At 42.8% G+C, this 14,192-nt stretch overlaps 3 protein-coding genes across 7 annotated transcripts; all 3 read left to right on the plus strand.

The window, feature by feature from the left end:
• The first annotated feature begins 225 nt into the window (after window positions 1–225).
• On the plus strand, window positions 226–3,887 carry LOC128754907 (zinc finger protein 235-like). Its single transcript, XM_053857892.1, has 4 exons — window positions 226–574; window positions 921–967; window positions 1,153–1,258; window positions 1,738–3,887. Exons 1-4 carry the CDS (start codon window positions 355–357, stop codon window positions 2,817–2,819), a joined length of 1,455 nt encoding a protein of 484 aa, XP_053713867.1. The 5' UTR covers window positions 226–354; the 3' UTR covers window positions 2,820–3,887.
• A 559-nt stretch (window positions 3,888–4,446) lies between these two features.
• Window positions 4,447–7,873, plus strand: LOC128754908 (zinc finger protein ZFP2-like). 2 transcript variants are annotated; one of them, XM_053857893.1, is made up of 4 exons: window positions 4,447–4,765; window positions 5,171–5,307; window positions 5,378–5,483; window positions 5,824–7,873. In XM_053857893.1, the coding sequence occupies exons 1-4, from the start codon at window positions 4,513–4,515 to the stop codon at window positions 6,729–6,731; spliced, it is 1,404 nt and encodes a 467-aa protein (XP_053713868.1). In that variant the 5' UTR covers window positions 4,447–4,512; the 3' UTR covers window positions 6,732–7,873. The 2 variants fall into 2 exon arrangements, with proteins under 2 accessions (XP_053713868.1, XP_053713869.1); XM_053857894.1 differs by having other exon boundaries at window positions 5,574–5,921.
• Window positions 7,874–9,198: 1,325 nt separating this feature from the next.
• Window positions 9,199–13,348, plus strand: LOC128754909 (zinc finger protein 436-like). 4 transcript variants are annotated; one of them, XM_053857895.1, is made up of 6 exons: window positions 9,199–9,622; window positions 9,752–9,840; window positions 10,143–10,242; window positions 11,648–11,733; window positions 12,005–12,083; window positions 12,272–13,348. In XM_053857895.1, the coding sequence occupies exons 1-6, from the start codon at window positions 9,328–9,330 to the stop codon at window positions 12,946–12,948; spliced, it is 1,326 nt and encodes a 441-aa protein (XP_053713870.1). In that variant the 5' UTR covers window positions 9,199–9,327; the 3' UTR covers window positions 12,949–13,348. The 4 variants fall into 4 exon arrangements, with proteins under 4 accessions (XP_053713870.1, XP_053713872.1, XP_053713873.1 ...); XM_053857897.1 differs by having other exon boundaries at window positions 12,275–13,348; XM_053857898.1 differs by having other exon boundaries at window positions 12,008–12,083.
• The last annotated feature ends 844 nt before the right edge of the window (window positions 13,349–14,192 follow it).

Genomic DNA, 14,192 nt, shown 5'->3' on the forward strand with positions numbered 1-14,192 from the left:
TGACACATCCTTTACAAGGTAGAGATAGCATGGAGGCTCCATTAAAACAGTGCCAATGAGTGTCAATATGATTATTGTGTTGATTTTAGATAATAATAATAATAATAATAAGAAGAAGAAGAAGAAGAAGAAGAAGAAGAAGAAGAAGGTATTTCCCTCTAGCAGAAATAATTGGTGGATTACTACTTCACTTTGTAACCGGAAGTAAACACAATACAACTTCCTCTGCCGCTATGTCTCCGAGCTGCTGAAGTATTTATACGTCCCAAACATAGAAAAATCGCGAAGATTCTGGATTACAACTGTTAGGTTATTGGGGTGATCGAGACTCGACTCGGTTGGAGTTTGGACGTGATGGCGTTTCACTTCCAGGCTCAGCTCGCATCCATTATGGAGGTGTTGGCTAACTCGGCGGTGGCTGAGATCTGCCAGCTGGTCGACGAAGGTTTTGCTAGTCTCCGGTTGGAGATATCCCGAAGCCAGCGCGAGAATTTAGCTCTGAAGAGCAAGCTGCGGCTTCTGGAAGTCCAAGCCGATGGTTCACCGCAGGTGGTGGTCACATGCAGCCGGAAAGGTAAGCGACGCTACTACGCTTGTATAATTCAATTTTTAAATATGTATCTACCATTTTAATGTAATACCCGGTTTAAATAGTGTTAATTGCCTTATTTGAATTTGACCACTGTAGCCATATATATTTTCTTCACGAGAGAACTCCCTTCAGATAACGTCTAATTCTGGACTACTTTCCATTTTTATACTTACCTGTGCTTGGTTTGAGATTACTTGCCAACTATTTTTAACCATCGCTGTACAAACGCCACTGATCAACAACATTGTCCTTATTACTTTGTATTTTATTATGTTTTACGGTTCAATTCAATCTTCTCTTACCAACTTCTGTTTTTATCTGTGAACAGAACACCAAAATGAAGATTCTTCATCTCTCATTCCCCAGCAAGTAACGGTATGAAAGCTTTGTCTTATAACTTTCAGTTAGCCTCTGCTGCAGTGAAGTACCACGTAACATTTCACAATACCTGTGAAATCCAATCTATGAAATGTCATACATTTGCTGCAACTTCCACTGTTCCCTACGACTGAATACTTGTTTTTAATAATTAAATAATGTTTTTTGTTTTCCTCTTGTAGTCAATGGTGTCAGTCAAAAAAGAAAGTGTTGAAGAAGAGCTACAACAGTGCAGTATGTTGGATGACTATCAGAGACCCCTAAGCAACCGAAGTGAAATGGAAAACTGTAAGTGTCATTTTTAAATCCCAGTCAAATACTCTTTCTGTTTCTGCCTTGTTTTAAAGGTTAAAGTAGGGCAATACGTAATGTTCCGCAATTACTTTTCTGAAAGAAAGGCTCCATTCCTCTTTACTGTGGGTGGACAACACCAAATCCATCTTCTTCCTGTAGACACAATATATGCCAATACATGCCCTGAAAAACAGTGAGCCAGAAAAATGAACACCAAAATATATGATTGTTATTCCAGAGTGGCATTATCCACACTGAATAAAAAATGTTTATGGGCAATATAGAGGGGAATTTGTATCATTTTCTCTGTTTTGTAGTTTCCACTGAGATGTTACTTCTTACTTTATACTAAAACAATGCTGTGACAATGCAAAGCGGCAGTAAATTGAGATACACACACAAACAATGTGTGATTGAGGAAAAAAATCTTCCTGTTCTCATCTTTTTGATGGTGTAATTGCTTACTTTCCTAGTTGCACCATCGAATCCCTGTGATGCTGCTGAGAGCCACCAACGCCCTCAGGTAGACAGAAACCTCCCTGCAACCAATGTGTCGCCCCGAATCGAGGAACAGCAGCCAATGACAGATGAGGGAGATGAGGACGGTTCCATGTTGAATCACTACGGTCCGGCCCCCGAGCTAAGCCTCAGAGATGTGGCAGACCTGACCAAAGATGGAGGAGAAAGTGCTGAGGAACAGGAGGGTGTTCCTGGTAAATTCAGGACTGCTGCAGAACGAGAGCCTTCAGACAGAGAGAATGATTTCTGGAGGGAGGCAGCAGAATCAACCAGTATGAAATTTGATACATCACTGGGGTGGTCTGAAGCTGACACGGCCGAGCAGTGTTTGGGCTCTGCCCCTAAAATAGTGTGTGTGAACAGCAGGAGGGATGGAGAGAATAACGTGGCACATAGCGGAAAGCTTGAAGCCGACAACAGCAGCTTTGACTCCTCCTCTTTCGACGATCTCTTTTCGTCTCCGGATATTGCCTTGTCCCTCTCAGCTCGTCACAAAGGTGCCACAGACAGAGAAGCTGGATTAGAAGATAGATCCTCGTCTTACTCGTATCCTGTAAGTGGCGAGAGTTCGTCTGCTTTGCACTCTGACGGTGCAGGTGCCTCGTCGAGAGAGCGGTTGTGGAGTTGCACTCAATGCAACAGCTTCTTTTCCAGCTCCAGAGACCTGCGGCTGCACCAGCGTGCCCACTCTGGCGAGAGGGTCTATCACTGCCAGCTGTGCATGAAGGCCTTTGCTCACCAACACCAGCTTAAAACCCACCAGCGAGTGCATACGGGTGAGAAGCCGTTCAGCTGTGCTCAGTGCGGGAAACGCTTCTCACAGTCCAGTCATATCAAGAGGCACATGAGCGTGCACACGGGGGAGAAACCTTTCAGCTGTAACGTCTGTGGGCGCAGATTCTCTCAGTCGTGCACTCTGAAAGTCCACCAGGCTGTTCACACCGGGGAAAGACCATACAGCTGCACCAAGTGTGGAAAGAGCTTCTCTGTACTCGGCAATCTAGTCCGCCACCAGAGCGTGCACATCAACCACTGATATGAGTGCCCTGCTCTCTGGACTTGATTTTAGCTGTGATTTTAGACTCATACAAACATTTAAAGTGAATATTGCTGCTCATGAGGAACATGGAAGAGCATGAGAATCAAAGCGCCTCTTTTAATAGTTTAATTTATTCAGCGCTTGGTTCAAGGATGACCTCTCATTATTACCGTCACACGCGCACTACATCAAGTTGAAATGTAACTACAATTCATTCTTCTATCACTACAACGAATTAATTATTTGAAACTGAATAAAAGAGGAGTTTTGTGATGTTTTCTCATGACAAATAATGACATTCATTTTCCAAAATGTGCAAATCAAACACTAAAGGAAGCGTGACAAATAGTCTGGCGCTGGCCAAAAATGATGTTGCTGTTGTAACAAAATTGGGCATCAATAATGCATTTCTCACAGAAAATAAAGTGCTGATGCCAATGTAAAATATAACTGCTGCATATGTGCGTAACTTCAGCATGTTTTATTGTGTGATTGTTTAGTACATGTGATGCATTTAATTTGATTATTTTGTTTGGATATATGTGATGGTGTTTCATGGTCCAAAAGCTGTGACCTTATCAAATCATTTTTGGTTCAGTTTGATGGAACTGCTCCGTTTATCCAAAACTAGAGGCATAACTCCTCTGTGTCATCCTTCACTAATATGTCACACAACTTTGAAAGTGGTGACTGTGATTCACTGTCTTTGACCCTTATCCACTTGTATAGTGTATTCACGTGTCAGAACTGTGTCACTTGTCTAAAACATTTTTTTTTTTGCTTGGTAGAAGCAACATGACAGGCTTGATAAATTGTTAATGCACCTTTGTTTACCAATTTCTCTCAAATTGATTGTGTCTGTTTAAAAATTGGGAATTGCTGTCAAATTGCCAAACCTTCTCCTTGTAACTACGCCAGTGTCTTGGTATATGCCTTTGATTAAAATGATGAACTCCAGCTACTGAATGTGTTTTATGGTTTGCAACTTTTTCCACCCCTTTGACTCACCCAGCTTTGTCTTTCCCCCAATTCCTCATCCTTCCAGAACTCTGACGTAAGTTCTTAGCCTTGTTTCTTCTGCCCATCGCTCTTGTCGCTGTACCCTGCCACCTTCTGCACTCCATTGTTCCTGGCTGTCCACCCTTTTCACCCATATTATCTTAACTTTCGGTGTGCTGCTGAAACTAGAACTAAACAAGACTGAACTCTTTAAGAGAAGCTTACAGATGAAATGTATTGACTGGTCTCTCTCCATAAATTCCTCTCTCTCTCAAAGACTGGGATGTTGATGATGAAATATTTACACTGATGATCATCCATGAGGTGCAAAATGACATCATAAATAAATGCATAAATAAAATAATAATTACATAAATAAACGAAAGAATAAATAATCCCATTACTATATTATTTCTATATTTGTGTGTGTACAATTCATATGTCATATTTTAAAGGGTGACTCACGCATTGCTTCATTAGTATAGTATAAAAAGTATATCTCACTCAAATGTGGGCCCTTTAAAAAAAAAAAAAAACTGAAAATCGTATTTTATTTTATGTGACGCCATGACGTTACAAGTCAGCGACGTTGTGAAATATTTGAGAGTCGAGAACGTGGAGCGACTGACAGGTAGGCGGGTATTGTCGTCGCCCGGCTGGGAGCTGTACCGCAGACGAGCAGCTGCCGGTGATGGCGGACTGCGTGAGCTTCCACGCGCGGATCGCTTCCATTGTCGAAATTCTGGCCAATTCTGCGGTGGCAGAGATCTGCAAGCTGGTGGACGATGGTTTCGCGGCGCTGCGCTCCCAGATGGAGCTGGAACGGGAGAGGAGTGACAGAGAGAACGACGCCCTGCGGTCGAAGCTCCGGGAGATGGAGGTGAAGATGTGGAGTTACCAGATGAAGCTGAAGAGAGACACGGCTCATTTGAAGCCACTTGAAGGTAGAAGCGTGTTCGATGCTGCGATGTGGAATGTGCCTGTGAGCAGTCGAAGCATGATGAAGCTGTCAAAGGGCTGTGCGTCATAGCATGTCAGGCCACGTAACAAAAACAACTTATAAATTAACGTGTGCAACATATGTGTGAAGCAATGCACTGTTATTGAAATTGTGTCCTGTGTCATTAGCAATGTATTCTCCGAAAATTCAAATTTATATTCAGTTTATCTTATTTTCTATGAAACAATAACGGCATAATATTAAATTATCAGTTAAAAATAAAATAATGTTTCCTCATGCAAGTATAAGAACAACATTTATTTTGGTATTTAAAGAGAGGAGTGTCCTGTCAAAGAAAGTTTGACAGGCTCATTTGAGTCTAAATTATTTTATGATCTTTCTTCTTCAGTGCTGGACAAGAAGGACTCCTCGGCTGTTCCTGCGACACCCAAAGAAGAGGTCTGGAATTCCACCTCGAAGCTAAAAGTTCAGAAAAAAGATCATCCCATAAGCAAGCACTTCTCCAGCACCAAGCAGAAAGCTGATGTGAGATCTCTAAGCAAGTTCTGCAACTCACGCAAATCATATCATGCTCTGGTTGTGTTGTGTCTGTCAGCAAGTGCAGGACCAAAGTTGGGTGGTTGTTAAACAAGAGAGAGATGAGTGCAACCTGGATCTCAAGGTGCAGGTGAACATCACAGCGGACTGTGGTCTTCCAACTGGTAAGTAATAAAAATGTGATGACGTCTTTCTGGGTTGGTGTTGTGATTGTGGCAGTTTTTTCATCAGTCTTTGGACCTTCTGTCTCTAAGCAAGGAGCAGGAGATTGCATTTTGGAGATGTCTTGGAATCTGACTCCACCAAACTGTCCAAGGAATCGTCACACTCTGCTTGTTAAGGGGAAAGTTGTGGTGTAATAATGGATGAAAAAGAACAAAAGACACTGTGTGGGTGAATAAACATTGGTGCTTGGTGGAGGTCTGCCCTCACTATGTGCTATTCTAGTCTCATCTTTGCCTGGCTTTTATAGTCATCATTGATCTTTATCATTATTTCCTACAGTTCCAGAGCCAAACTCTCAATCTGCCTTAACTGATTTCCTTCCGGAGACCAGATCCAGTCTGTCCACAGCAAAGTCCTCCTCTTCTCCCTCACATCCATCCATGGACCTGACCTGCAGAGCATCAGTCAAGCGTAGGACTATTAAACGGCCATGCAACACTCCGCGGGTTCTGGACCCTAAGAAGGAGTCTATCACTCCTCCAGAAGGTGGTCTTAAACCTGATTGTTCAGCTAAAGACAAAGTCTTCAGCGATGAGAGTGATCGCCTCAACGGTTTGGGTATAGACATGGCCTGGATGCAAGAGAGAGTCACCCATCTTGGTGCGGCTTATGCAGCCGCGCAGCTTGGTTTAGGAGCAACAGATCCGGCTCACACCTCATCGTCTTTCCCGGCACAATCAAGTGGAGAAAGTCTTGACAAGCCTTCATCTATTATCTTCCCTGCTGATGGCCATGATATGGCAGCTTTTGCTGCTCCTTTTGAGTTATCCGCCGCGGCTGCATCTGCACCAACTGCCGCCTCGGCCGCTCAAACAGCTCAGCCATATCAGCCCATCACTGCCAAGGAGCCAGTTTTGTGTCAGGTTTGCGGCCGTGTCTTCCCCAGCACAGCATCCATGGAGTTGCATCAGAGGGTTCACTCTGGGGAGAGACCATACACCTGCCCCCACTGCGGGAAGGGTTTCGCCCAGCCCAATAACCTCAGAGTTCACCTCCTCATCCACAGCGGCGAGAGGCGATATCGGTGCACGCTTTGTGGGAAGAGCTTTATCTCGTCCAGCCATCTAAAGAGGCACCGCACTGTCCACACGCAGGAGAAACCGTACAGCTGCAGCCGCTGTGGACAGTCCTTCAGCCAGATGTGCAGCGTTCGTAGACACCGTCAGCAATCCCAGTGTGGCTTATAGTAGCATGGAAAATATGACAGGAGACCAAATTAAGATGTATTGATAAAGAAGGCCAAAATTTGCTTGTGTTATATTCACCAGTTCTATGGTTTCACATCTCTTCGCATTGTCAACATCAGAGCTGCTCAAACTTGAATATTTCTGTCCACTTCCGAATTAAAACCCTGTGCATGTCTAAATGCTTATTTCGATTCATCATGTTGTCATTAAAAAAAGTCTTTTTTTTTGTACACATTCATTTTTCTCTGTTTATTTTTGAACATCCTAGCCGATTAGTAGCCAATCGTTGTTTATTATTTTCATGAATACAAAATGTGACTCTGATGTAGGAAGTCGCGGGTTTGAATTCTTGTGACTTGGCTGGTGCCTAACGGTTGATGGGCGTATGAAGGTGAAGGTGATAGTGTCCTTGTTTCCAGAGCCCACTGTTTGGCACTCTGCTCTAAAATATTTGCATTTCAACAGCCTTTGCAATGTTTATTTGTAATAAAGCCTCGCAGTGTTTTAAAGCCACCACCTAGTGAGCTCAGTAAATAAGGACATTGTTTCATGAAACCTCATTAGATAGGCACAGTCTAGAAGTATGTCTGGATTAATTTTCAGTGCCATTTAGCCGCTATCACTGTGTTCTTGTTTGGAGTCAAGAACTATTGGAAAGCTAATTACCGTTTTTATCTTGACTTGTCATACTGTATCTGTTAGTCTGCCAGGTATTTTACTTGAACCAAGTCGACAGGTTTCCCTGATCTTTGCTCAGTGAAGTGACAAGACACTGGCACAGTTACCCTGAAAACTCTTGTGGTGGACAAAAGCCGACAGTGTTTCCGCACTCCTGCATTGTTGTTTGATGTGACAGCTTACACTTTCAAACAGTCTGTGGTGTGATAAAGCTATAATTAGTTTTTATACTGTTCTTCTGAATCATGTTGAAAGAGTGTTTATGTACATTTTGCTTTGTATGGATTTCATTATTTCTCTCCAATTCATTGGACTGAATATATCAGTAGCAGGCCATGCAATGTGAACTGTCGAATTTGAGCTGAAACATGCTGTGAATTAAGTAAATGTAACGTTTTTATTTTTATTTTATTTTTATTTTATTTTACTGTTTCTACTGTAACTGTCTCCTTTTTTATGTAATATGTATGCAATTAATGTTATCAGTGTTCTACTAAAATTAAATGCAGAAAACACAGACATTAATGAAACAAAATGTGTGTTGTGAGATTTTCCCCACTGAGAACACAGAAAACTACATCCACTACCTCGCGAGTTTGGATCACGAACGTATTCGCAATAGACTACAGTCATGGCCAAAAGTTTTGAGAATGACACAAATATTACATTTTCACAAAGTGTGTTCCTTCAGGGTTTTTAGGTGTTTGCCAGATGTTTTTATGGTATAATGACATACAATTAGAAGCATTTCACAAGTATCAAAAGCTTTTATTGAGAGTTACATGCAATAGGTCAGTATTTGCAGTGTGCGCAATTCTCCATGGCATGCTGTCGATCAACTTCTGAACCAAATCCTGACTGATGGCCATCTACTCTTGCATAATCAATGCTTGGAGTTTGTCAGAGTTTGTGGGTTTTTGATTGTCCACCTGCCTCTTGAGGAATGACCACAAGTTCTCAATGGGATTAAGATCTGGAGAGTTTCCTGGCCAAGGGCCCAAAATCGTAATGTTTCGTTCCCTTAGCCATTTTGTTATGACCTTTGCTTTATGGCAGGGTGCTCCATCATGCTGGAAAAGGCATTCTTCATCACCAAATTGCCCTGATGGTTGGGAGAGGTTGCTCTCGGAGGACGTTCTGGTACCATGACTTTACCCCAGTCCTCAGAAGTCAAGTCCTTGTAACAGAATATCAGTCTGTCCCTGATGTTTTTGCAGTATAGAGAAGTGGCTTCTGTGCTGCTTGACACCAGGCCTTCCGCCAAAAGTTTTCGCCTTACTGTGCGTGCAGATGCACTCACACATGCCTGCTGCCATTTTTGAGCAAGCTCTCTGAGTGGGCTCTCTCACAATATTGCCTAAAAACACAGCAACAAAGGAATGGTACCAGAACGTCCTCCGAGAGCAACCTTTCCCAACCATCAGGGCAATTTGGTGATGAAGAATGCCTTTTCCAGCATGATGGAGCACCTTGCCATAAAGCAAAGGTCATAACAAAATGGCTAAGGGAACAAAACATGCAAGCTTTTGTTACTTGTGAAATGCTTCTAATTGTATGTCATTATACCATAGAAACATCTGGCACACCTAAAAACCCTGAAGGAACAGACTTTGTGAAAATTTAATGTTTGTGACGTTCTCAAAACTTTTGGCCATGAGTGCACATTCAACTAAAGAAAAAAATAACCGGTGGTGGGCAGCACACAAGATGACGAGATACTCTCAAGATGTAATAATGTAATTGGACAGAAGGGGGCGGAAACGCGCCACGATGGTCCTATAGCGTCACAACGAAGAAGAAGCGAGCTGCTTTCGTGATATAACAGTTCTCTCTAATATATAGTCTCCCCCCGCGACATTTTTAGGAACTTTTGACCACAACTGACTTCTCGTAACGCGAAGTCCACCTCTGCGGAACAATGTCGAACCGCCTGGCATTTCAGACCCAGCTGGCCTCCATTATGGAGGTGCTCGCTAACGCGGCGGTGGCGGAGATTTGCAAACTGGTGGACGACGACTACGCGGTGGTCAGTTTGCAAATGTCACAGTGTCAGAGGGAAAACAAGGCTTTAAAGAGAAAGTTACATCTTCTGGAGCTGAAGATGGCACGGGGCAACGCAGAGCGGAGGCTCCGGGAGAGCTTGAACGGCGGTCGGGCTCGGGTGCAGCTGAACTGCAACGACAGGCACCGACTGACCTCACCGTCTCCTGCGGGTAGGCTGACCAAGTCATTGAAAGCAACCTTTGTTGTAAACGATATTGCAGTTTCGTTTGCGGAAATCTGAGCCGCGGTTGTTGTTAAGTTCTTAAGCAATACAGTGCATTTTCGATTGTTGTTTTTAGGAAGGGAGTTGCATATGAATGTGGTTTTGTGGCCTGAAAGAACACCTGGAGACATCAGCAACTTGATGTCCAGTGAGTCCCAGGAAAAGGTGAGCTGACCTCTCTTCTCAATTCCATTGCCATAAGAAAACTAACGCCAAGAACCATGTGTCATGCCGATTGTGTGAAGGCAATCTCCCCCTTTAGTGTACTTTTCAAAGTTATTTTCAATACTAGAAAGTCTTAGTTACTGCATTTGTTTTTACAGAGACCCTGATTCCAAATCATGATCACTTCTGCTCAAGCTAGTACATAATCTGAGAATAAACGCTGAAGAGTTACCATGTGATGTAAGCCAGATCGCTCATATTTATCATTCTAATGCCTCACCAATTAAATATCTGTTGTCTAGTCTTCCGATGTGGAACTGGTGGAGCCGGGGCAGCTGCTGTTGAAGGAAGAGAACGCAGAAAAGAACGTGAAACAAGAGGTGACACTTATTGGAGACGATGGTTAGTTGAAGCAGCTGTGTTTCTGCCAAAGTGTGTCTACTAAGGATGCTCCGATCGGGTTTTGTGCTTCCGATCACTGCTCACTTTTTTGTGATCGGAAGTGACAATTAATGATGGTCGATCACTTATGTAGGAAAATACACCTTCAGTGTATCTTCCACGCGTCCGTTTAATCATGAGAGTAACTACCAAAAAACCAACAAGCTAAAATCAAAATGTATTTAATCCCTGACAGAGGATTCTAATTACCCTTTCAGAGCTCTGGATCTGCAACCACGCCTGACTTAGCCTTACCTCAAGTGGTGGTGGTGTAGTGAGACTAAGACTGTCTGTCCCTGACCCTTTTCATACACTTTCAGTCCATCTTGGGGTGTAGTCCCCTGTGATTGGTCCTGGTCGCCATGTGTCAAAGTCCACGTGTTGTGTTGACACCACTCAGTCTGGAGTGACGTTGATCAATCCTTTTGTTATCCATTCTTAGTCCTTTTTGTGGGACGCTGTTATGATTGGACTTACACTCGTGAACATGGCGAGACTAATGACGTGCCGCGCTCTCCAACTCTGCTGCGTTTGACTGCTGACACTGGCATGTCACAGTTGTGGAGAGTGTGGTGGTTCACCATCGTAGTTTTAAACTTATTTTTAATACATGGAACCTTTGATAATGACATTGGTCGACTCTGAGTCTCAGGACCTGTGTTTATTTTATTAGATGGAGTGGTCCTCATAGGTTCTCTGACACGGTCGTCTGCCTTGGTTCACAATGGAAAACAACCATTTTAGGAGTGAGAATTGTGATTTTTTTTTTTTTTATCACACGAGACAAAGGACTGACAGTTTAATGATTTGGAGGATAGAATGTGACTAAATAATCATTTATTCATGATTTCTAATATTTCTTCAATAGCATCTAGGAAATGTGTCCAGAAGTGTCCATAGTTAAAATAAAGTGTTAAGAAACATTAGATACAGCAGACAGACGGCTCAATTTAACCCTTAAATAAAGCTGGCAGAGCAGCCTGCAGTAGCTTCTACCAGAGACGTGAAACATTGAATTCCTCATCTCTACATTTGGTTAACTATTATATTTAAACATAAACAAGTAATGTATTATTATGTATTGTATTATTGTAATAATTATATCTATCTGTCTGTCTGTCTATCTATCTATATATAGTGTAAAAAAAAAAAAATTAAACAACCGGTTTATGTTTTTTTCATTTTTGGGAAACAATATTTCAGATTTCAGTTGAAGAAAATTGTTTGTATTCATCTTTGACTTGTTTAATCAAGAGACCTATTGGTTGAATGCAGGATCTTGATGAGTGTGGCAGTGTGTTCGCAGTTTGAAGTTCTCATGTGACTGATAATAATGCTATTCGTTTTTTCCCCCGTCCATCTGAAGGAGTGGTAGAAGTAAGTTCTCATGAGACGTCTGGACAGAGAGGGAATCAGAGTGTCAGGTCCAACGGCAGAATCAACAAAGAGGAGGTTGGTGGCGATTCTTCACTGTTCAAACTTCATGTCAAGAGGTGTGTCATGTGATGAGAAGAGCAAACGCTAATTTGGGACTCAAAGTGACAGAATATTAGGAAGGTTTCATGAGACCAGCTGTCAGGACTGGCCTTGTTTTGCACAAGAGTCCAACTTCTAAGAGAGTTGTGGAATATGAAGGTCATGGGCCCGGTCTCTCTATGTTTCATCACATGTGCGTGTTCTCTTGTCTGCATGTGAATTTTAGCTAACTTTTTTTTTGCTTCAGCAGAGTGTGATTCCAGATCTGATGCTTGTCAAAGTAGAGCATGAGGAAGCAGCTATCGCAAGCCAGAGCATACAAGAGGGTGAGCTCATGGAACTTGGATTAGATTAGATGTCTTTATCCCACTCATTCATAAGAAAGCTCGACATTTGTCGACATGTCAACCAATGTGAAAGTGTTCTCTAGTGTTCTCTGGTGTTCACTATTGAAATATGTACTTTTTTTTGCTGGCTGTTGTGATTTGAAGTGATTATACAGTCAATGTCTTAGCAGGACTGGTGGAGTCCAGCACAGATGACCACCGGGGAGATTTGCAGTTGAATGGAACCACTCAGTCTTCTGTCCATCAGTTGCTGGATGTGTCTCGCCACAACTTTGCAGAGGTCAGCTTTGGTCGTGCTTCACTGTGGAATGATGGGGGCGCCGCATACAGTCAGGAAAACATCTTCGCAAGTCAGCCGTCGCACTCATCCGATCCAGTGATCGAACCTGGACATGCCACTGAGAAGTCGAGAAGCTCCCGCCACTCCACAGCTATTGTGTTGCCTCCGGTTATCGATTTGTGCGATGAGTCCAACCCTGGACAGGTGCCAGAAAAAAACAACCAAAGCCCTGCTTCCTGTCATGGACGGGGCCAAAATAATCTTCCTGAGAGTTTTATTGACACACAGCAAGTCGTCCACCCAAAACGGGGTTGTGCGTGCCGCTTCTGCGGCAAAGCTTTCAGATCACCGGCCAACTTGGAATCCCACCTCAGGACTCACACTGGCGAGAGACCCTATGGCTGTAATATATGTGGCAAGAAGTTCTCCCAGTTCTGGAACCTGAAGATCCACCGAAACACCCACACCGGGGAGAGGCCGTACTCATGCCGACTGTGCCCAGGGAGGTTTTCTGATCCCAGCAACCTTAAAAAGCATGTAAAAAGGCACCACCCACAGGTGTAGCCTCACAGAAAACTGCAGCAAGGACTGCTTACCAGAGTCTTCCTAATGTGAGGAACATGAATTGTTTGTGTGGACGCCAAGTCCACATAGCTGTTTCTCTTCACACGTGTATTGGAGACGACTAATCTAAATTGGAACAGATTTTTGGTAGTGTTGTTTTTGAATCGCTGAACATCTGCTTTGAAATGGGGGGGTGGAAAGCAGAATTGCCAAGCAGGTTCGAAAAGCAATAGGGAATGAGAACATACAGGTGACACATCACATTTCCGTATTAAATAACATTTCTTTGGTGAGTCCTTGTAGTCTGTACAGCTGTACTGGTTAAAAAATGTGGCATGGTTAATCCATGCCAAACTGTGTTGCAATGAAGTCCTATGTTCAACTTCAATTAAAGTCCTGCTCTGGAACATAATGTGTAATTGCCAGATTCATTTTCGTTTCGTTTTTGAACAGTCAGGTTTAAGGCCCATTTATGCTGCCTTTAGTCAGGTTTAAGGCCCATTTATGCTGCCTTTATGTGCGAAATTGTACCTGTCCATTTCCAAACAATGTCGCTGTCACTGATCACATGCTTCCATGCATTTTTTGTGCTGTTCTATTTATCCACCAGTAGGAGCAGCCCAGATGAAATGCTTACAAGAACAAACTCCAAAACAAACATGGTGACTGTAGAAGTCTTGAGGAGTTGAGGACGTATTGGTCATGTACAAGAGGAAACTGAGGCAGCATCATAGGAGGCAGTGGTTGGTGAGGCTGTTACAGTAAATCTCGACTGGAGGATGGAGAATTTCCACCATTGTTTAAGTGTCTCAATAGAGCTATGTATTGGGTAGTGACAGCAACACTGTCCCTATGGTTTCTGGTGGTGTTGCTCTGTTTCATCCGCATCTGTAAGGTTTGTGTAAATGTGCAGAAATACGGTCGAAATGAACGCGGAGCACAGACAGTAGACTGCGTTTGCATCCAGATCCGTATGGAACTTTGAGCATCAATGGGCCTTTAAGAACTTCGCAACATGTGTAGCCATAGTAAACCAAAGATGTCGTCCTATGATGAAAAAATCTGGGACTCTTTATTTTTAATAGATAAAACTCAATAATTTCACTCTAATTTGATGTTTGTCTAAATAGATGGAGTCATGTATCTCTTCAGAATGTTTAATCTTTCTTACTTGCACTGTGGGAAGAACTAATCGAATAACTGTTAAAATAAGGATTTAAAAAACAAAGTCCTCATTCAAGTCA

This window comes from Synchiropus splendidus, chromosome 2 (genome assembly GCF_027744825.2).
Source record: "Synchiropus splendidus isolate RoL2022-P1 chromosome 2, RoL_Sspl_1.0, whole genome shotgun sequence".
Lineage (NCBI taxonomy): Eukaryota > Metazoa > Chordata > Actinopteri > Syngnathiformes > Callionymidae > Synchiropus > Synchiropus splendidus.